Source organism: Protopterus annectens, chromosome 10.part0, assembly GCF_019279795.1.
Source record: "Protopterus annectens isolate FY-2018-M chromosome 10.part0, PAN1.0, whole genome shotgun sequence".
NCBI lineage: Eukaryota > Metazoa > Chordata > Ceratodontiformes > Protopteridae > Protopterus > Protopterus annectens.
The window spans coordinates 200,554,813-200,577,555 of NC_056744.1; the positions used below are offsets into that span (position 1 = coordinate 200,554,813).

Consider the following 22,743-nt stretch of genomic DNA (forward strand, 5'->3'; position numbering starts at 1 on the left):
TAACAAAATTACAATTCTGTATAAATCAAATGGAATTTAATGCTGTAGATATGATTTTGAAATGATAGTTGACTGGACACATATGGTATATGAATGTGAAGTCATCTCCCCTTTTTGGAAAGAAATTAATAACTTCATTCAAGCTCTGTGGTCAGATAGATGTAATATTTCTAAATCTTTAGCTTTATTTAATGCTCCACTTCCTGAGATAATTCCAAAAACCCAAGTGCTTCTTCTTTGGTCTGTTCTTGCTATAGCCAGAAAAGTAATTACTAAAAATCGGAAAAGTACAGGTATCCCCTCTAGTATTGAATTTATTAGTATAACAAATATTCTTTGCAGTAGTGAATTGCGTACTATAAAGATGATATAGTCTAATATAACACATTCATATAAATCTCAACTTAAACTTAAAAACTTGCTTGAAAAATATTAATTGTTATGTATAACTTTGTATTGATAGCTGTGGACCTATGCAAATCGTTATTTGTTTGTTTTATGATTGATTCAGTTATCTACTTTTTTAAAACCAAAAAAAAAAAAAGAAAATGGTTTTACTGATTGATTTAACCTCTGCAAGAAGAGTAGAAGTTGTTATGGTGGGTCAGCTTTATCTCATTTTCCACTGTGATAAGGATTCCTTCAGAGTTTATGCTGAAAGTGGTATCCAAGTTTACTTTACTTTAAGCCAAATTCTTCACCTCCTTGGCCTCTTTCCAGAACCTAAAAATGCGGGAGAAACTTTGGTACTATCTGTTTGAGAACTTCTGCTATTTTTTTCATGTGAATGTTATGAAAAAAGGACAACTTGTGTCAAAACAGACTATTTCCAAATGATTATGCAAGGTTATTACCTTTTGTTATTCCTGCCATAGCAAAACTATTCAAAACAGAGTCAAGGCTCATTCTGCTTGGGTCTTTGCTTTATCTATTGCTTTTTGGAAAGATTTGGATTCTAGAAGCAGCAACTTTGCTCTCTGTGCACACTTTTACAAAGCACTGTAGGCTGGACTCCTTGTCCAGGTCTAGGGCAGACTTTGCTAGGATTGCTCTCTTGGGGCTTCTGGACCCTCATTTTTCTCCTTCCCAGTCTTTCTAATCTATAGTAATCTACTGATATGGCTTGAACTTCTGCAGCAGTGATCATAATAATAAACATAGTACAGTTGTAAGTAAACTTGCCATAAGAGTAGAGTTTTGAATTGTCAGTGCTGCAGTAGCTGCTCCATCCCTCCTTTTTTGTATTTTTGCCAGAATGTGGACCTGTATTTTTTCTTTCCCTAACATTGTCCTGTCAGGGCTTTATCATCTCTCTGTCTGTTGGCACGAAAGTTCTGAAGGGCTTGGTGCCCAAACCTGGCTTTTTAGTCAGCTCAACTCAAACTGACTAACAATTTGGGTGCATAGTTGGTGCTCTGAAGCTTTGGAAGCTGGCCAGCTATTATATCCTATGCAGGACATAACCCATATAGGTTAGGCTACTGCAGCAGTGATCATATGAACATCTGTTAAGTTTTCTTTACACCTAGAGAAAATGTGCTATGCAAATAGCACCAATTTTTTTTTCTACAGATTTGTGAGGCACAGTGGTACAGCAGGTATCCTTGTCACCTCAGATCAAGAGCTTCTCTGGTTCAGTTCTCTGCTGTGATGCCTTCTTTCTTGGGTCTGCATGTCCCCCCTGTATTTGCATGGGTTTTCTCCCAGGTACTTCATTTTCCTCCTACATTCCAGTCACATGCAGTAGGTAGACTAGGCACGATTAATTGGCCATAGGGTGTGTGTTTGTGTGTCTGTGGTAAGAACAGTCATGGCAGGGCTAGTCACCTGGCAGTGTAAATATTGACTGTAGATGATGATCACTGTTGATGTGAAACACTGATCCCTTGTACAAAAATGAAGACAAATGGGTGATTGATGGATGAGATTTTTAGTTTAAGTTCATAATATTAAAAATTGTAAACTTGTCACTTTCAGGACCTCAATACCCATGGAGTGATTGCTTCCAACTAAACTCTCAAAATTTTGCAAACATCCCTATTGTACTTATTGTTAAAATAGTTATCCAGGAACACTTTTGAATGGGGCGGTCTTTTCTGACCTGTTTGTTTGATAAATCACTGATTGTTAGTCTGTATGTTTTGAAGTGAGAGTGATTCATCCCCAGACAGTGATCATTCAGCATAGTGTGTATCTCCAGCTCTGCTTGTCATCCTGACTACCATTCCCTCACCACAACCTCCTCGGTACCCTAGTGGGTTGCATACAAGTGGTGCAGTGTGTCCACCTGATTCAGTATACATCTAGAAGATGGAAACAGCAAAGAGGGGAGCTTGAATCTTGTCAAGTGGGTATGCTCCTATCAGAAACAAAATAACATTCTGGTCACTTACCAGCCTATGCAACGTGACATAGGACTATATGAACAGAAAAACAGATGTGATGATACAGGCTACTTTGAGTGGTCCTCCAAAGCGGTGAAGTCATTGGTAGTGGACCACAGCAAGGACTGTACTTAGAAGCAGATGCAGGGTGAGAGTAGTAGCATCTGGAAGATTTGTACAAGTCTGAAACACTGCATGCAGCTGTACAAGTTTTACACAGTCCTGTATAATGGCAACAAGCCTCCCTTCATCCTCTGTGGCTACAGCGTGTGCAGTATCAGGCCAGCAGTATGAGGTTAGCTAGGCTTCACCTGCTCTTAAAGGTAAAGCTTGACAGTCCAGGTGGGTTCCTGGTACAACTGAATAAGCTCTTTCCTAACATTTTTCATTTTGATATCTGCTTTTTGACCTCATTTGGAAGGGTGATGCATTATGATCAATTGTAGCAAAATCTTGATTTTTCGACCATCTTTATAATTATCTGAAGGACTAATTACAAGTACAGAATAGTTCTGTTTTATACTTTAGACCATCTCTCCAACTGCCTTCCCTGATAACAGCAGACGTATAGCAGTGAGTTCTGTTATCTGAAAACCTTTGCTCCTCATTCAGAAAAAATACTGAAGGAAAGGCATCCTCTTCTGATTCTCAGACTGGCTGTTTAAAACTTTAGACGTAATTGTTAGTGTTTGAGTCTAGAGAGCAAATATATTTCATTTGACACACAGTTAAGTGCAGGTTTGATCTTCTTCTTTGGATCCAAGGTTCTCTTGCTTTCTCTTCACACCAGTTTTTCTTTGCAGGCATGCCAGGGAAGATTTACAATGTTCCCTGTTAGTAACATTCAGGAGAGTACAAGTTTTATTTACTGGTATCTGCAGAAAGAGAGAGAGAGTGTGTGTGACATGGAGAAAAAGAAAGTAACTTAGTTCCAGTATTATGGATTTTAGCCAGATAACCTGAAATGGCATCAAATTCACTTAACACTGATCTTGATACCCAGCTTTCGCTTGATTTGAAATGCTGATTAATTTCCTTCTTTTTATACTTAACACTGATTGTTAGTGAATATTTTATGGTAATACTAATTTGAATAGAAGAGTTATAGAGTTCATGTGGGACACCAGAAGCATCGTGGTAGAAAGACTTTCGTTACAGTTGACTTCTGGAGAATGACGGGGGAGGCTCAGGCCTGTTGTATATCTTAATTAGAATGCTGTTCCTGTAAGAAAGCTAGCTGTGCCAAAGGCAGGTTTCTGAAAGCTATTCTTGTGTCCCTGTTGAAGTAACTCTGAAGTCAATATTCTTATACACACATATAGTTCATATATTATACAGATGATACACATTTATGCAATGGGATAGTAGTATCCAGTAAGAACATCTACTGTATCAAGTACCTCTGAGACTACAAATAATGGTACTGAGCTTCCAGAACTTTGGTGTTACTGTAATATGTAAATCTGGAAAGCAGATGCATGTTTCTGATGCTCCGAACTAAGCATAGTTGAAAGAGACCAATGAAAACATGTTAAATAATCTTGAGAGGGTGACTTTGGCTTGGTATTTGCCTGTGTTAGAGAAGCAAACTAAAACAGTGAGTAAAAAGGTCACACAGAAAAACAAAAACAACTGGTTAAAAACCACAAAAAGAAAAATCTAGCAAAGCTAGACTTTCCACTGTGTGATACCTTAAACCTCTTGTATCAGAGGCAACATGGGATATATGCAAATTACTCTTTATGGATATCCGGTGTTTCAGCTAAATGGCAATTCTGAATGTCCATGACTTTTTCTTTTACGTCTATTTATGGACAATTTCAGGCCAGTAAAGCCAAACCCCTCTAGCTGTGGACATGCATGTTTCTGCCTTCTTATGGCATCATCAGCACAGCATAAGAGGAATGTTTGACTTTTGGAAACACAGGTTTGTCGTACCCAACTGATATCCACAAACATTAGGGTATCTACAAAATATCCCAACTAACAAACTAAAACAGTGAGAAAAAGGTCACACAGAAAGCTAGATTTTTCTTTGTTTTTTTTAACAAAATGTTAGAGAAGCAGAGAAAATTAAAAATTAATTGGAACTCATACTGATGTACAACAGTTAAGAGCAATCCTAAAAGGATGACTCGAAGGAAAAAGAAAACTCTTTATTAGTACCGTTATGCTTTTACCTTCCAGTATGAAAATGGAGTAGAGTTTTAAGGTAAGAAAACCGTTAACATCCTACTTCTGAACAAAGAGATGCTAGTAGATATATGTGAGACACATCGTTTACTGATTAAGTGCAGAGCATGACACATCGTGGTTTAGCCAAAGATGTGCGAGCTAATCAAAGAAATAGGTCCTGTACTGTGTGTAATATGCTATCAAAGAGTACATGTAGAGGAAACTATCCACACAAGATACCACACATGCCATACCTGTGCAAAAGTTGCAGTAGAGCTGTCCCCGCAGTGAAACGTACACTACTTTACTATACATTAACTACTATTCAAAATATCCTGAGATGCTCAAGCTGAGAGAGAGAGAGAGAGAACAACCAAGAGTTTGATTAGTGTTATAGAATTAATTTTTACCAGACATGGACTATCATAGGCTATTTCCCACAGTGGTACAACATTTTAAGAATTCAGAATTATAGAGATGTATTTTGGAATGGGAATTCTGTCATATCACAGACCCACAATACTCGCAAGTCTAGAGTCAGATTGAAAGGGACATCCAAACAATTAAAAATTCTCATGAAAAATTGGAATATTGTCTTACACAGTTGGAAATCTGGATTGCTTCTCTACAGCCAGAAGAGTATCAGCTGCTCATTTTGTGATATATTGTAGACTAAGCTGCAGCCATGACAAATAACCATGCCACATGAACCCCAAGTATATGCCCAGTACATTCAGAAAGATAACTGTGGTAGGGTCTGCTTCAGAATACTGAAAATCCAAAAGACTGAATCCCAAAAGACTGAAAATTAAAAACACTGAATGATGGAATTTGTCCATTCTCCACTGTTGTGTGATCATGGAGTTGGTATATATAGTTAGCAGGGTCTATATTACATCTTCAAAGAGTCAGTTCAGCGAACGGCATTTTACATCGAAATGCAGTTCAGCAAACTGTTCATAGTGAGAGAACGGTAAAGTGAAGATCAGAAAATTTGCCCTTTCCTGACGGTAGTGTGATGTCGGAGTTGGTATATATAATTAGCGGGGAGGGGGGGGGCAGAGCCCCCCACAAGATCGAGAGTTCACTGAACAGCATTTTGATGTAAAATGCCGTTTGCTGAACTGACTCTTCGAAGATATAGACCCTATTTAGCAGGGGGATGGGAGGCGCAGCCCCCCACCACCACATGAGGGGTACAGGGGGCTTGCCCTCTGCATTAAAAGTGTGTTCAGTATTTTGAATTTTCACTCTTTTGGGATTCAGTGTTTTGGTTTGTCAGTCTTCTGAAGTAGGCCCCTGTGGTGGATGAAAGTAAGTAGTCCTTCAGCTGGGGTAGTATTATAAGGGTGCTTCACCCAGTCAGAATTAACAGGCCTCAGGAGTTCATTGTACTGTGATCAGTTGAGGCACTGTGTTTATGCCATGTTCAAACCACTGGGGAGCTTCCTTATTCTTTATATACATATACCATATAAGTAGAAAAGTGTATGCATGTGTGTGTTTGTATATATGCATTTAACACATGTCTCTGTGTGTGTGTGTCTCTTTCTCTCTCTCTCTATATATATATATATATATATATATATATATATATATATATATACACGTGTATGTATATATAACATCTGTGCTGTGTTTTTGGCTGGATCCAGGGCATGGCATTGAGGACTGTAAGGTCTGTCGGTAGTTCCATTCCTAAAACTGAGCAAGCAGCATTCCCTGCTGAACTACGTGGACAGGAAGAGGCTCAAGACTTTCACAGAGTATGTGATGGTGCCCTTATGTTTGTCATCTGCCTCAGACATCCCCCATTAAAAATAAACATTTTTTGTTTATTTTTAAACATGTATATTTACCGGATTAATGCAATGATCAATATTGACCAATTTCTGGCTCAGCCTGTGTGAAATAAAAAACATTTCACAAAGAAAAAATATAGAAATGTAAGCAATAATAGTAATTCAGTCTAATTGCACAGAAAAAATAAACTTTGTATATATACATTCTAGTGAACATGCACAGTGCAATGTACAGTCAAGCAGAGTGTAATGTATGATATATACATGTGTGTGTGTGTGTGTGTGTGTGTGTGTCTATACATAATATATAAAATGAGATCGGTTAAGTGATATGCCCTGTGTTCATGCAGAAGCATTTGGCTTGGATAAACAGCTTTTTGAGTTGCGTTCTGAATTTGGAGTAAGTGTTGATTTTCTTAATGTTGATGGGGAAAGCTTGCCACTGAGTAGGTGTGAGAGGAGAAAGATGTGCAGTGCTGTGAATTTGGCTCTACGGGTACTGAGAGTTGGTGTGGCTTGTGAGTGGTGTCTTGGGTTGTATGAGAAGTTTTTTTGTGAAGTCTAGCTGCAAGGGGCATTAATATGCTTAGAGTAGTTTGTATAGTTGGGATAATAAAAGTAGGTTAGATCTTTGTTTTATTGGTAGCCATTTGCCTTTTTTTATGGTGATATAGTGATGTCCATGATATGGTACTGTTTTTCTTGGAAGCAAAAGCAAAAATTGGGAGCCCATATTCAAGTTGAGAAAGAAGAGCTTGTTTGCTAATGGCTGCTCTTGCTGGTTGGGATAGAAAAGGCGAGCTCTTTTTGGCCCAGAAGAGGAGGGAGTTTATTTGGGCTGTCACTTTGCCTGTGTAGAAATTGAAGTTTATTGACTGATCAAGCCATAGTCCTACGTATTTGAAGGTGGTGGTTGTCTGTGTGTACACTCCTGAATGGAGAGAAGATAAAATTAGCAAAAGGAGAGAAGTGTTGCTGGAACTGAATTCGTCCCCAAGTCTTGGTGAGCACCTTCACGAGGTGGACCCTGTTTTTTCACAAAATGTCACCAAGATGACACTGATATATAGACTCTATTTTATGTAGCATATGTTATGGACAGAAGTAGGTTAAAAAATAAAGATAGCTGGGTGTACAAGTCCCAGGATAAAAAGTGCCCAATCCTGGTAGTCTGACTGGTACCAGGACTGGGAAAAATGACAGTATAGAATCCTCAAGACATGGAAATATTCCTACAATGGGGCTAGGGCAGGCCCAGATGGAGGATGAACCCCTCCCTGTTTATAGAAGGAAGCAGCGATCCACAAAAATCACAAAAACTGATGCACCAAAAAAGAGCCATACAGACAATACAGTGGACTATTGAGGATGAAGAAATTATGTATTGTTGCTATTATTCAAGAACCCCAGAATTTTCAGACAAAGATATACAAAAAGATTAATAGAGAAGTTAGAGGAAAGAAAAATACTTCCATAAGAAAAACTGTCAGAAGCTTCAAATAAAAATGTGTGTTAGCATTAACTATGTAGACCAAGAAACCTTGTGCTGTTTGGAAAGAGAAGTGACTGAAGAGGTATGAACATTTAAAGAACAAATTTTAGAGATGTTTGAAGGGTATAAAAAAGAAATATGGATATGGAAAAGAAAGAGAGATCTGATATGGTGCAATATTTATGCAAAGGAGAAAACAAAACTAATCAGTGCAAAAATAGCAGCATCAAAGATATTTGAAGAGAAATACAGGCAAAAACATCCAGATATGGAAAATTCTACAATGCAAAAAAATAAGAAAACAGAGGAAAAGTAAAAAAGAAGATTAGTAATGGAGAAGTTAATTAAATAGAAACTGAAGTTATGGATTACCTGCAAAGTGAAACATTTAGTGTTGAAAAATTAACTCTGATAACATAACAGGATAGAGCAATGGACAACCAAATTAAGGAGAAACCAATGGAGCAGGAAGCATCTAATCAGTTTAATTTGAAGATACTTTAGAGCCTTCCATAGGAAACATGTACAAGGGTTCATTTGGAGTTATACAGCAAGGGAAAGAACAAGAAACTGTGGCAGCTCTGACAGAGTCAATGCTGTGAAGTGATAGGCCAATGAGTTCCCATAGGAAAATGCAACGGGTGACACAGGGTGAAACTGAAGAGAACGTGGCACCGGAAGAAGCTCTGGAACTTTCTATAGAATGCCTGCAGGAAATGGAAAACAAAGAATGTGCCCTCAGTTTAGAAGAAAATGATCTAAGAGAAGAGTTACTTAATTTAATAGAGATGGATAGACATATTAAGATAAATGAAAGAGACTGCAGAAGGTCAATGAAACCCAAAAAAATTAGAAATTTGATAAAATGAACACAGTAATTAGGACTGTCCATAGAGATTCATGCAAATTAACAGAAGTAAATAGAATACATTACTGTGCAGCCAAATTAATAACAGATAAAGTCCTACCACCAGAACACAGGGTAGTAAGGGAAAGGATGAGGAGAAATCAAATGCCATTATGGAAGTATCAAATAGAGACCTATAGAGCAATTAAGACAAGAAGTATCACTGTTAAGAGTATAGAAGAGGGAACAGATCAGCAAAAATACTCGGAAAAATAGACGTGATAAAAGCAATGTGCAGTATTATAACTGATCAGGATTTATCATGCACTGTCACAAATAATAAACTAAAAATATCAGTATAGACAGAAGAACTTAGAAGATACACAGATAAATATAAAGGAAAAGTACAAAATAAGCAACTTATTGATGACCCAAAAAGCTTTAGAGAATTGGGAGACAAGGTAAAAAGACCACCAAAAAAGAAGAAATACATTTTGGAGAAATATTTATGAAGATCCCATGGAACATAACAAAGATGCTAAATGGATAGAAGTAAAAGAAAGAATAAGAAGTTCAATTGTACAGGATATGAAATGGGATAAAGTATTGGCCAGAGAGATTGAAAAGCTTCTAATTGGAAAACCTTAGGCCCAGTTGCAGTACCTAATTTCTCGCTAAAAGTACTAACATCTTTGCACAAAGATTTAGCCATGAGTAAGAACTATTTATATGTGCACCCCAAACAGACACCAACCTGGCTAATGGGGAAAATCAATACTCCTACTTAAGAGTGAACTTGCAAGCTACCCTAAAAACTATAGACCAATAACTTGCCTTCCAATGACGTATAAACTCTACACTGGAATTGATGCCGACAGAGTTTATTGTCATTTAGAAGAAAATTCAATTATGGGTGGCCACGGTGGTGCAGCGGTTAGCGTTGCCAACTCACAGCAAGAGGTTCTCCGGTCGATCCTTGGCTGGGGTGCCTTCTGTGCAGAGTCTGCATGTCCTCCCTGTGGTCACATGGGTTTCCTCCGAGTGCTCCGGTTTCCTCCCACATCCCAAAGACATGCTGTAGGTGGATTGGACACTAATTGTCCCTAGGTGTGAGTGCGTGCATGTGTGCCTTCTGTGGAAAGTTGGGCGCCGGAGTGGCAACTCGACATCGTAAAACTCCACTGCCAATCATGAGCAGACAGGTGATCCACTGTGGCGACCCCTAATCGGGAAAAGCTGAAAGCAGAAGAAGAAAACCCAATTATGGCAGTAGAACAAAAGGATAATAAAAGAAAGTCATATGGAACAAAGGATCATTTATTGTCAAAGTCATAGCAGAGAACTGTAAAAAGGGGAAGAATATAAGTAAAGTATGGCATGGATAGACTACAGAAAATCATTTGACAGTATCCAAATTCATGGCTAAAAGGGTGCTTAAAATGTATAAGATACACCCTACACTGACAAACTACATCACAGCGACCATCAAACAGTGACAAATCACTTTGCAGTTAAGTGATGATAAAGGACAAAAATCCCAAGGGGGATATTCCAGGATGACTCTGTCACCTCTGCTCTTTTGCTTTGCCCTTAACCCATTAAGTTGGCTGCTTAACAGATTAGGTCATGGCTATAGTATTGCTCTCGGAAAAGCAACAAAGTGTAAAGACTTCTCATCTTCTCTTTGTCAATGATTTAAAACTCTATCGCTCATCGGGTGAGGGACTGAAAGCCCAGCTGCAAGTAGTCAAAACTTTTTCAGATGATATAAGAATGTCATTTGGTCATGATAAATGTGTAAAAGCAACCTTTAAAGCAGGAAAACTGCAGCACCAAGAAAACATCAGTTTGGGACAAGAATGTTATATAAATGAACTTGAGCAAGAACTTGAGCAAGAAGGAGTGTATAAATATTTGGTAATTGATGAAGGATAATCAATAAAACATGAACAAATGCAAATAAAACTCAGTAAGGAATATTTTAGAAGACTTAAATTAATCATAAAAACAGTGTTGACATCTAGGAACAAAGTTCAAGCTGTAAACAATTTGCTCGTCCTGTCCTAACTTGTAGTTTTGGAGTGATCGATTGGCCCCAAACAGTATTAGATAGATTAGACAGGAAAACAAGAAGGATGCTTCATGCTCATCAAATGATTTATTAAAATCAATGCATACCAAGATTATATATTCCCCATTCTGAAGGAGGTATGGGTGTCCTTGAAATTAATAACATGTATAGATCTGCAATCATGGACTGCATGCATATCTGCTGACCTCATAATATCTAAACATAGCGATTTTCAAACATGAGGAGAATAAATCTAAGATGACTTCCCTTCTTAGTCTTGCAGAAGCATATCGGCATCGGCGGGAATGGAAATCAAACCAGAAGTAGTTAAAAATCAGGCAGCAGCCAAATTTGCCAAAAAACAAAAGAATGTAAGGTGAAGGATTGGATGAGAAGGCAAGAAATGTGTAAAATGCATAAATATAGTTGCAAGTATAGAAAACCTGGTACAACCTGATGTTCAAATCGAATGCAGAAATGGTTAAGGAGTGGTTTACAAAATCCATTGAAATGTGGACGAAACAGAGAAATGTAGGTTTTGTAAAACAGAATTGGAAACAGTTGCACACCTTGTTGCTGGTTGTGACATACTAATGGCAAAAGGACTGTATACTGAAAGGGATAGTAATATGCCAAGACTGTTGCACTGGGGATTGCGCAAACATAATATTGAAGTAGCTGAAAAACACTGTAAACATGAGCCACAAAGCAACATAGAAAATGATGACACGTACATCACACGGGATCGCCCACTACGTATAGTTAAAAAGATAGATGCAAGAAAAACAGATATAGTGGTCCATGAAAAAAAGACAAAAAAGTAGCAGATTATTGAAATTGCTACACCCAGTGACTACAGTGTCTTGCATCCAGAGAGAGGCAAAGTCATAAAATATCAGGATTTGCAGGCAGAAACAAGAGCAATGTGGAAGAAACATACCCAGACAGTTCCAATAGTAGTAGGAGCAATGGATCTTATAAAAAATAATCTACAATTGTATTTAGATATGTTACCGATGCATGTAACTCCATATGACTGGGCACATTGCAGATGCTGAGAAGAGCACTTCTGGCTGACATCAAAGATTAAAGTTCATGGAATTAGTATTGTTTCAATCATACTTTGACTTGGGAATGGGGTCCATTCCAGTCATGGTATTAGAAATCCAAAAGATTTGGAGAAATTAAAAAGTGGTGGTTGTCTATGAGAAATGGCTGTGTAGGTCAAAGATGATTAAGAGTTGGGTGTTTGATGAATTTTCTGAGGAGATCTTAAGGAGAAAGCCAGAAATGGATGTGGGTGACATGACTTGATATGCAACATACAATCAGTTTTGCCCACAGGTACCTATTAGACAAAACCAAAGGAGTAGGTCTTAGTGAACTGATTTTGCCTCTCAGAGATGGTACATCTAGTTTTCATGAGAGACTTCTGATAAAGACATTTTGGAGGCTGTCATGACAAAGGAACCAAGCTTGTCTGACCATGCTGACCACCAGAGTTTGGCTTCCAGATCAGAGGCTCATGCATGAGCCCATTACTAAAGCACACTTCACTGAGTGGGAGGACAGGCTCCCTTCTTTGTAATGGAGGATGTCCCTAATTAAAGGTCCCATTAAGTAAATTGATCACGAACTCTAGGCTGTTTACAAAATCTGGATCCTAAACAATGGGTGCAACTTTCCTGTTTCACATCCTCAGGTCATCCTTGAACAGTGGACCACTCCTGCTGCAGGGGCTCTTAAAAGTTTCACAAAACCTGCAACCAGCTAGATCCATCTATGTCTGAAATTCACTTTTTTCATAAAAGGAAAAGGGACCAGTTTCCTAGAAAGCCAGTAGCAGATTCCTGTGATAGTGAAGGGAAAGACCTTGATTACTTTTCACTGATGCATTTTCCCTTAGGGTGTCATATAGATAAAAAGACACTATTTCTTCTCCTCTTCTTCCTGAAGATATCTCATTTAAAGAGACTTTTGACAGAATGAAAGAGCACATTAAATGGAAGACAATGAAGGAATCAAAGGTACAAAAGAATATTTTGCTTTATTGGGCATGGATGTCCCAGTACTTGTACTTGTGGTTATTCATCCTGTTTTGGGGTCCTGGTGGACACTTTTTTGCAGCCTCCAAAGAACTAGTCACTCAGCCCCCTGTCCCTAAGGAACAAGGCAGGTTTTAGAGTCCTGCAGTCCCATAAATATTTTTGTAAGAATCCTGTGGTAGATGTAGAAAAGGGGTTCAGCTTGGCTCTTGTTCCAGGTACTCTCCCATTTGTCAAGGAAAGCAGTGCTAGACCAGTTTTGGAAGGTTTATACAGCTACTACTATGCTGTTCAGGTCTATTGTCAAACACATCTCTGTGTGCCAATTTGCTGTCTTGGACGAGCAGAGGGAAAAGCTGGGGATATTTCTAATAGAGACTTGTGGACAAACCCAGTAAGTCTCGGCCAGATTTCTAGTCAGGTGGCAATATTCTTAAGGTTGATAATTATAATGCAGGGGATGCACTATCCAGTGTGAAAGCTACAAGCTCTGTCATCAGAAGACTTGCCTGACTGAGGCTACAACCCCAGCCAGAGGATGTCAGAGTACAACTTTAGACAAGGGGTTAGTTTTTGCAGTCTATAAAGGCAGTTCTGGCAGAAAAAAACAGGACAAGGACAAAATTATGTAGCAAGTTAAGCAGCTTGAATGCCTCGTTTAGGCACTATCCCAGAAAAAAGTAGACAGGACCCTTCTCACCTTCACCACTTCTAAAGTCTCAGGTTCTCTTTCAACATTCCAAAATCAAGTCTTACACCATATCCAAGAAGTTGATAATTATCAGGCTTTATAGTAGGCTACAGCTGGCATAAAACATTTTTCCCCCAAGAGATAATGGACCATTTGGAAAAATACCTCCTCATTCTGGCATTGGAAAGGAAGGTGTCAGCCAAGGAGTGCAGGGATATATGCCCTCACCCATCTTAATAGAACCAGTGGCCAGATTGCACACGAGACTCTTGGGGTGCCTTAAATCAGTCTTGAACACCATTACCAGTCCTTGGAAGACATGCTTCCCATTTTACCTTGCATATCCAAGGAGCTGAAATGGTGGTCCACCAAAGTTGGTCTAAATTTGTGAGTCCATTTCACTCTGGAACACCCCCCCCCCCCACAAGACATTAAGAGCAAATGCTTCAAAGTTGAAAGACTGCTGGGATGCATCTCAAATGAAGAAGCAGCGTTTAAATTTAAAGGAGATTGTGGCCCTGTTTCACACTTTGTAGTGCTTCACAATAATGTGGAAAAGGAGTGTCCTCTACGTAGTCACAGACAATACAGCAGCCATGTGGTGTATCAACATCCTTGATCGACTGGACAAAGCACTGTAGTTTGAAAAGACCCTGAAGACTGTCTTCCTTCCCTTACATCAGAATAGGGTGGCAGATCAACCCATCAGGTTGAAGGCGCTGCCATACAAATAGCTTTTAAAGAGAGATGTCTTCCTTCAAGTAAGTTATCCCATTGATAGACCTGTTGGCATCCCCACACCATACAGCTGAAAAAGTTCTACTCAGGAGTACCCAGTAAAGAGGCTTTGGAAACTGAATAACTTCCCAGATTCTCATTCTCCTCATGGTGATCCGTAAGGTAAGAGAGGAGACCCCAGAGATGATAATGATGACACTGATTTGGCCCAGTCAGCACTGGTTCCCCCTGCTCATGGGGATAACTGGAAGGAAACATCATTTGCTCCCATAACCAAAAGGAAACATCATTTGCACCCATTTATTAGTAGACTTCTTATCTCATAACAAGAGACACATATACATCCCGATTTGGAGGTATTGCAGTTTATAACTTGCATGATCTAACCCTTTTGATAACTTCCAGGTACCAATTCACAGATGACATGCTGAATATACTTAAGGAGATTAGAAAAAACAGCCACTAAGAATTCCTATCAGGATGCTAACCATGCACTAGTCTCCATGATACTCCAGTACTTAAACCTTTCAGGTCATGATTTGCCTATGCACCTTTTGGCCAACTCAGCCAGCCTGCCAATGTATCTGCCTTTGGCGTATTTCTTACCAGATAAACTGCTTGTAAAAGTACTGTTACTCTTGAGGCCACCAAGAAGAAGATGAATTGCTTCTCTATAGGACCTAAATTATGTTCTTAAAAAAACACCTAGTCACCTTTAAGACCAGCAGCAACAGCTTCTCTCAAGTATCACTTGAAAAACAACCTTGCTGGTAACCATCACCTCAGCTATAAGAGTATCAGAAACCAAGCAATGATGTGCAGAAAAACATTTTTAATCTGATGATGTCATTTACATTCCTCAACTGATGGGTTTGGATCCAAGACTTTGATCCGACTCGGCCACTTTTTCCAGATCGTCGGACCCTAGAACTCCTGAGCTTCTCCCTTTATCAATAATGCCCACCAACCTAATGTACCCCAGATCTCGTTTGCTGCCAGTTGGTTTCAGATGCGGATTCCTATCGTTCAGGTGTTTTTGGTGTAATCTTCAAATTTCCTCTTACTAATTTTTTTTGTGAGTTATTACATTTTTGGTACTTTACCTGTCCTCTTCCTCCTTCCCATAATTTACTTTCTAGCTTCTTCCTTTCTCAGAGCTAATTACTATTTTTTGGTACTTCATTCTTACCATTGTTGGTATTCCTTTGTACTCTTAGAGTACTTTTTCTACCATTGTTGATAGTTTTTTTCATTTCCCCCACTTTTCTTTATCCTATTTAAAAAAAAAAAAAAAAAGCCTTCTTTGTTGGCATAGTGGATAGTGCAATTCTGTTGCTTCTCAGCCTTTTCACTAAGATGTTGCTGTTACTGCCTTTTTTTTTAGCCCTGTTAAAATGTCAGAAAAACCTTTTGAGTTTAAAAAGTGCATTTCCTGTGGGCATAAGATCCCAAATTCTGATGCCGACGGGGAATGTGTTTGTCTAGCTCCAGCCCACCATGGTGAGTGCAATATCTGCTCTGGTTTCAATTCTAGGGCCTTAATTGATTGCAAAAACAAGTTGATCCTGTGGACTTTCTTTCCTTCTAACTCCTCTTCCTTGGTGGTTGGGACTCAAACTCCTAAGAAGCCTGAAAAATTAAAGATGATCCTCAAACTAAAGACAAGGAGTCTCGAAAAAGGTCTGTGGAGTCCATCAACTTCATCTTTGGCTCCCTCATCAGAGCCCCCTCCAAGGTCCTAAAAAGTTGAGTCCATTGTTCCTAGATCCAACACCTTGAAGCGCAATATCTCCACAGATCTTGCATTCCTCCACTTCCATCAGATCCTGTCTCATTCAGGCTTCCCTCTCCATTCTTAGAGGAGTTGCCTCCAAGGCATTCCTGACCTTCTTCCATTACCTTCTCTCTTCTGTCCTTCAGAAGCCTTTCAAAACCAGATGTGGACAGGATGATGAAGTCCTTCAGAGCAGAAATACAGATGGGGGTTCTCCCAGCTCTGACCCCTTCTGGGCTTGTGAGCTGATGTTTAACTACTTCCCCTTTGATATCTCCTTCTCCATCACATCCTTCCATTTCAGAGCCTTCAGATCCAAGATCCCAGGGGGTGTCTACTTTGGATCTGAAAAATGTTTCTTCTTCGACTCCAATGGCCCCCTTGAGTCAGCTAGCACTGAGTACCTTGTAGCAGAAGTATCTGCACCGGTTCCGGGGATTGAAATCAACTTCAGACCTTTTGGATCCATCTATTCCCCTCAGAGCTGGATAGCTCGGGCCCAACTCTGTCCTTGGGCAGAGTGCTAATGGGTTTACAGGAGCCGACGATCCCAGAGTTTTCAGTTATGGATCCATCAGCTTCTGTTTTTCCTAGACTTTCTGCTTTCGAGGTTGTGGAGGGTTTTTTTTCCTATGCCTGGAGAGCAGACTTCCTTGCCCCCATTGGATCAGACAACCCTACCTTGTACTGTTCTGTGTCTTGAGCCACAGTCATCTCTTCCACTGGGACAGCCAGCCTGAGCAAGCCTCCAGCCAGTCCGTCTGGGCATTGTAATCTCTTCCAATACTTTCTCAGAGCACCCCACTAAGGAAGTCCCTTGCAAGAGCACGTGCAGAAGGAGGCAGTTAGATTACCCTCAGGAATCTCTCACAGAGGACACTAATTTTAATGAGGGGGAGGGGTCCCCCAGATCACCACCTGATGTCTCCTTTGGAGACATCCTGGAGCTGTTGAAACACAGAGGTGGTTGGTCTTTTGATATCCTGTCCCAAGGGGAATCTGTGTTCCAGGAGGCTTTCTGGTCTAACACATCTACTTCTTGGGTGACCTCCCCGAGCTGACAAGCACATTGACTTAATCTCTCAGCAGGTGTTTAAGGAGCCAGACATTGCTGAGCCAGTACTTAAGAGAGATGGAATAAGATTCTTGCCCCTCCAAAAGACCCATGCACACTGTATTAAAGGAGCCCCTGTTGATGCCATGGTTGTTGCAGCGACAAGAAAGGAACAAGTGGAGTAGAGTTTCTCTGTCCACCCTCCTAATAGGGAGTCTAGGGTGTTGGACAGATTTTGAAAGCAGGCTTGTGCGTCAGTGATCTTTGCACTTTGGTCATTGAATTACTTGGCACATTTTACAAGACTGCAAAAGGGATTTGAGTAAAGAGCTTGCCATATTTCTTTCTGGATCCATATCCTTCGAAGATGGGAACAGAATCTACTTGCAGGTAGCCACCTTCCAGTATAGCTCAAATTCATTCATAAGTTTGCTCTCCCATGCCGAGGAAGGTCCCCCATGGGCAGGCAGTGAGTTCAGGCATAGCTATCAGGAGACATCCCTGGATGCACTTGTGTGATTTTACAGAACCATTTAAGTCTCCTTTTGTCAGTGCATCCCTTGACGGATCTTCTCTTTTTCGCCCCAAGATTAAGGACACACTCTCTAGATGCAAACAAGAGGGAGAGACCCTGTCTGCTGTGGGTGTACATTTTTCTACCCCTCAAAGGTCATTTACTAGGAACCAACAAGTTTGCAGAAAGATGTGGTTTAAGAAGTCCCAGGGTCCTTTCCAGGAGTCGCGTGGAGCTAGTTCCCGCAGGTAATTCAGTATCTAACGTTATACTGGCCAGATGGTTAAATGTGATTGTATCCCCTTTGTCTATGACAGATTGGGTTTATCTTTACTAAAACTTCATAGGGCCCACTCAACAAGATCTGTGGTGGTTTCTTCAGCCTTTTGATCCAGAGCATCCTTGGCTGATATTTGTGCAGCTGTAACTTGGGTTCATCCACACACTTTTATTTCTCATTACAAGTTGGATTTGATTTCTAGGAATAGAGGGGTATTTAGCTCAGTAGAATATCCTTCCTGAGGGGCCTGTCAGGGTTCCAGTAGCTGGTGACTCTGTCCCATCAGTTGAGGAATAAATGAGAATGACATCAGATTAAAAGGTTATGCACTTACCATAATTTTCATTTGTGTTGTCCATTTTCATTCTTCCTCAATTCCCCATCCACCTTCCCCTTCCTTTTGTGTGATTCTGGAGAGATCTACGAGTTGTATAGGAACCTCTGTTCCTTGTTTGAGCTCCAGCTTCCCCTCTTCTGTTCTACCACTGCCTTTTTCTGTTACTTGTTATCCCTTTACATATAGGGGCAGCAAACTCAATCTGCGGTACATTAGGTTGGTGGGGCATTGTGGGTAAAGGGAGGAGCTCGACAGTTGTAGGATCCAATGTTCTTGAAGAAGTGGCCAAGTTGGATCCGTGTCTCTGATATGAACCCATCAGTTGAGGAAGAATGAAAATGGACAACACAAGATGGAAAGTTATGGTAAGTACATAACTATTTTTCCCCCAAAGGGCATATCCTTCCTTTATGCCTAAGGTAATGATGACATTGTCTCTCAGTAAAGCTGTCCAACTTACCTGGCTACTTTCCCAATCCATAAAAAAGGGTGAAATACTACACTCCTTGGATCTACACAGACAAAAAATACTTCCACAAAACCAGTGATGGCAGACATTCCAACTTGTTGCTTGTCTCTTGCCACAGGAATGCCTAGGGTAAGACACTGTCTAAGGATCTCTTGGAGTTCCTAGTACTAGGGGCTCACCCACAACTGTGACGTTCCTTGGAGGAGCTATTGCATACACTGTTGTAAAAGCAGCTGCTTTGGCATCTGTTGACACAGCAAAGCATAACAAGCCTCTACATTTCTTCCATCCAGGGCAAGAGTTGGGTTTGCTACTGCCGTAATTCAGGTTTTCTGTAATCCATCCACTTCATTCTGTCTATATCCCTTACATGTTAGAGCTGTGGGAATTACCTCAGTAGTCAGAACTTTCATGCCTAGTTGGCAATCAGGTAAATTCCAATGTGCTGCACATTCATTGTGACTAAATGCTGTAAGCAGAACAGCACGTCGAGTATGTTGAATTTTGGATTGAACTGTAGATTTTTTAAACTATGAAGCTTCAGCTGTGACACCTCTTAAGGGTATATTCTTGGACAGGTTTGTCTGGTAGTGTTCACTGTTATTGGTACATATTAGTATTACACTACAAGTCATTTCGATTAGCGCTGATTGTAATGGACAAGCAATGGCACATTAGCCTCCTTAATGCACTCTGGTTACTCAGATGGCAATCTGTACTCTTTCCTTAGTTTGCTGTCTTTGAGAGATTTTGTCTTTGGTCTTTGAGACCATTGCAGACTCTGCAGGGCTATAGCCTTTTTCTTGCAGACAGCAATGAAAAGTATGCAGCAAGAGCTGGAACAAAATAAGAAAGAAAATTGTAATGAGGACCCGGTGGTGGTTGAAATCTTTATGAATTTTAACATATTTATTCATGTTTTGCATTTACATTGTGGGTATAAGATGTTTTTTCTCCTTTTCAGGGCTGTTGAAGAACTTGATTGTGTAGATGGAGATTCTGTGATGCAGAACAAACTCTAATCTGTATACTCCTAAAATGTTGTTTTTGTCTTCACAGGCCCTGACTAAAGAAGGCTTAGAGTCCATATCCAGAAGTTCTAAACAACTCCTGATTTCCGCACTTCAAGAATTAGAAAACTTGACCAGCTCTGGTGGTGGTACAGGCAAGAATATTCATTTTGAACACAATGTTGCCTCATTCTTGTGGATGGAAGGCACCAATGACCTGCTTCCAGACACTGCCTGGGTCAGTGTTGCTAGTCGCAGCCAGTTTGTGAAAACAGGACTTTCCATGAAAGCTCAAGCCTTAACACCATGCATTCAAAACTTTTGCACTGCTTTAGACTTGAAACTTAAAGCCCAGTTAAATGATCTTCTTTCCTACCTTCCTCCAGATCTTTCAACTAAAGAAACTTCTGAAATCATGGAGATTCCTATAAAACATGCTGCTTTTGACAGGTACTCAGATGCTAGTACTGTAGAAGAAATGCTTCGGAGTCACTGTGTATCTTGTGTACATAACATCCTGGATTGTGTTAAAGCAGAACTGAGAACTGCAGAAAGCAAGATATTGGGGCATAAGTGTGCTCTTAACAGTTGCAATCTGGTGTCTGTTCTCTACATGGCCAGGCTGTGCCAGTCCTTGGGAGAGCTATGCCCACATCTGAAGCAATGTATTTTGGGTCAATCTGGTAATGTTGACCTGGTAGTCAAAGAGTCTCGCATCAGCAAAAAAGTGGGGAAGGGAAAGGTAAAAGAGGTAAACCCTGCCCAAGCTAAGTGGCAGGAAGTGAAGGAACATTTGTTGCAACAAAGTTTGGCAGCCTACCGTATATGGAGCACCACTGTGTCCAAGGTGAGTAAGTCATGTTATATTTGGTAATGTTAGCATAAACAGCTTGAACTGTAAAGATGGGGATTAAGCAACAACAAATGCTTCTGTGCTACATTTTTGTTTTCTGGTTGATTGAGCATACAAACAGCTATCTACACTTTTTCCTCTTATTGCACTCTTTTACAAGATGTTTATCATTTGTGAATGTTGAACTGTCAATGCTCTAGCCTACCATATGTAGTATAATGCCTTCATCATATTTGTGTGGCAGGCACTGGGGCAAGTAAACTGTTAGTTGGTGAGACTTGCACCTAACAGCATTGCCTGCTTTTTGACTTTTGTTAAATCTTGGGTAACAGTGGTAAGGCCCGTTATGTTTTATTTTTTCCCCTTACTGATACTGTTTTACCTGTGTAATGCTTTTGGGAGAGTTGAAGCAGAAGGAATTCCAGCAGCATATTTGCAGTCATTCAGTGAGTAGTATGTTGGTGATTTTAACCTTAATATCTATTAATTAGGACTTGATTGTCTTTGTTTCTGAATGTGGGAGCTTGTAATGGGAGAGAACATGAGTTCTTGGACACTGGAGAGCAGAAGTGTTCCTGTAACTAAGGTTGGTACTTGTTACTGAACCTGGGGTTTATTACACCCTGTTGATAATTATCCGCTATAGTATGCATGCACAGATAAATTGTTGCAAGTGACGATTTTTCTCACAGTGATATCAAGAGTTTATTTACAAGCATTCCCAATAACTATGGCATAGCGGAATTAAGAGAATTCATGTTGAATAAAGGAGAATATGAAGAAAATAAAATCACAGCCATATGTGAGCTAATGAAGTTGATACTTGAGAACAATGTCTTCATTTTCAACAGTAAATTCTATATACAACTATGTGGTGTGGCAATGGGTACGCCATGCGCCAACAGCTATGCCAGCATAGTGTTGTGCAATGGGAAGATAAAGTAATATATCAAAACAATCCTTGGAGTAAATGCTTAAAGATATACCAGAGATTTGTGGATGATATTTATATTTTATGGGAAGGTGATGTCATGGAACTCAACAATTTCCACAGATATTTAGAGAATAGCACCAACTTTTTGGAGTTTACTATTCTGAGTAATGAAAGTCAAATGGACTTTTTAAATGTGAGAATACTACAAGATGAAGAAGGGAACATAGAAACCAGCCTATTTAAAAAAGAATGTTGAAAGAACAATATACTACCAAGGAACAGCATGCATCCAAAATATACATACAGAAATGTTATGAGAGGTCAATTCCTTAGAACATCTAGGATACATTCGAATGATGTAACCCTTGAAAAATATATGAATGATATGTCTGAACACTTGGAGGTGAGAGGATACAGAGAGGAAGAGATAGTGAGAATGAGACACAATATGCTGTTAGAAAGAGAAACGAGAGGTAAGCCATACTTAAAAGGAAAACAAGAAGGTGCACCTTCAAGAAACGACAGGAATGAGCAAAGAGAAGTTAACATGATTCTCACACACACAACAGATACTGAGGGGATATGTAACATTATTCGAAGGAACTGGAAGATACTATTGTCAAGTGAAGAATGCAAAGAAGTAATTGGAGAGGTACCTAAGTTTGGTTATAGGAATGCAAGTAATCTGAAAAATAGGTTATGCAAAGAAGATTATCTAGTACCACGTGTCAACTCTGATAGAAGAGGGACATTTCCATGTAGAAGGTGTATTATGTGCAGGTATATATGCACAGAGAACAGCTTTGAGCATCCCAGTACCAAAAAAGAAATACACCTGTAGTTTCTATACTGATTGTAACACAAAAAATATAGTATATTTGGCCACATGTTCATTGTGTGACTATTTCTATGTTGGAAAGACATTAAGACAGCTTAAGGAGAGACTATCCAAGCATACAAGTGACATCAGGCTCAAAGACTATAAGAATCCTCTTGCCAAACATGTCAGGGACAATGAAGGATATAATTTCAAGTTCAGAGTGCTTAGAATTGTTCTCACCTTGGAAAGGGGAGGTGACAACAATAGATTGGAGCAGGAAGAAATGTATTGGATTGGAAGACTACAAGCCCACAGAAGACCGGGACTGAACACTACATTTCCCATGAAACCAGCGCTCAAGAGGTGTGGTTTGAGAAGATGTGTGTGTGATGTGACATCACCCGTCATCTAGCACTCTACTGGTAGAGAGTAATTTTTAAACAGGCACTAATT

At 39.7% G+C, this 22,743-nt stretch overlaps 1 protein-coding gene across 2 annotated transcripts in view; it reads left to right on the plus strand.

The window, feature by feature from the left end:
• COG1 (component of oligomeric golgi complex 1) overlaps positions 1-22,743 on the plus strand; it is an 829,165-nt gene that overhangs the window by 265,146 nt on the left and 541,276 nt on the right. For both annotated transcript variants that reach the window (XM_044085137.1, XM_044085139.1), the window contains exon 7: positions 19,733-20,530. In XM_044085137.1, the coding sequence (XP_043941072.1) occupies positions 19,733-20,530 (798 nt within the window). The remainder of the gene's footprint in view (positions 1-19,732; positions 20,531-22,743) is intronic.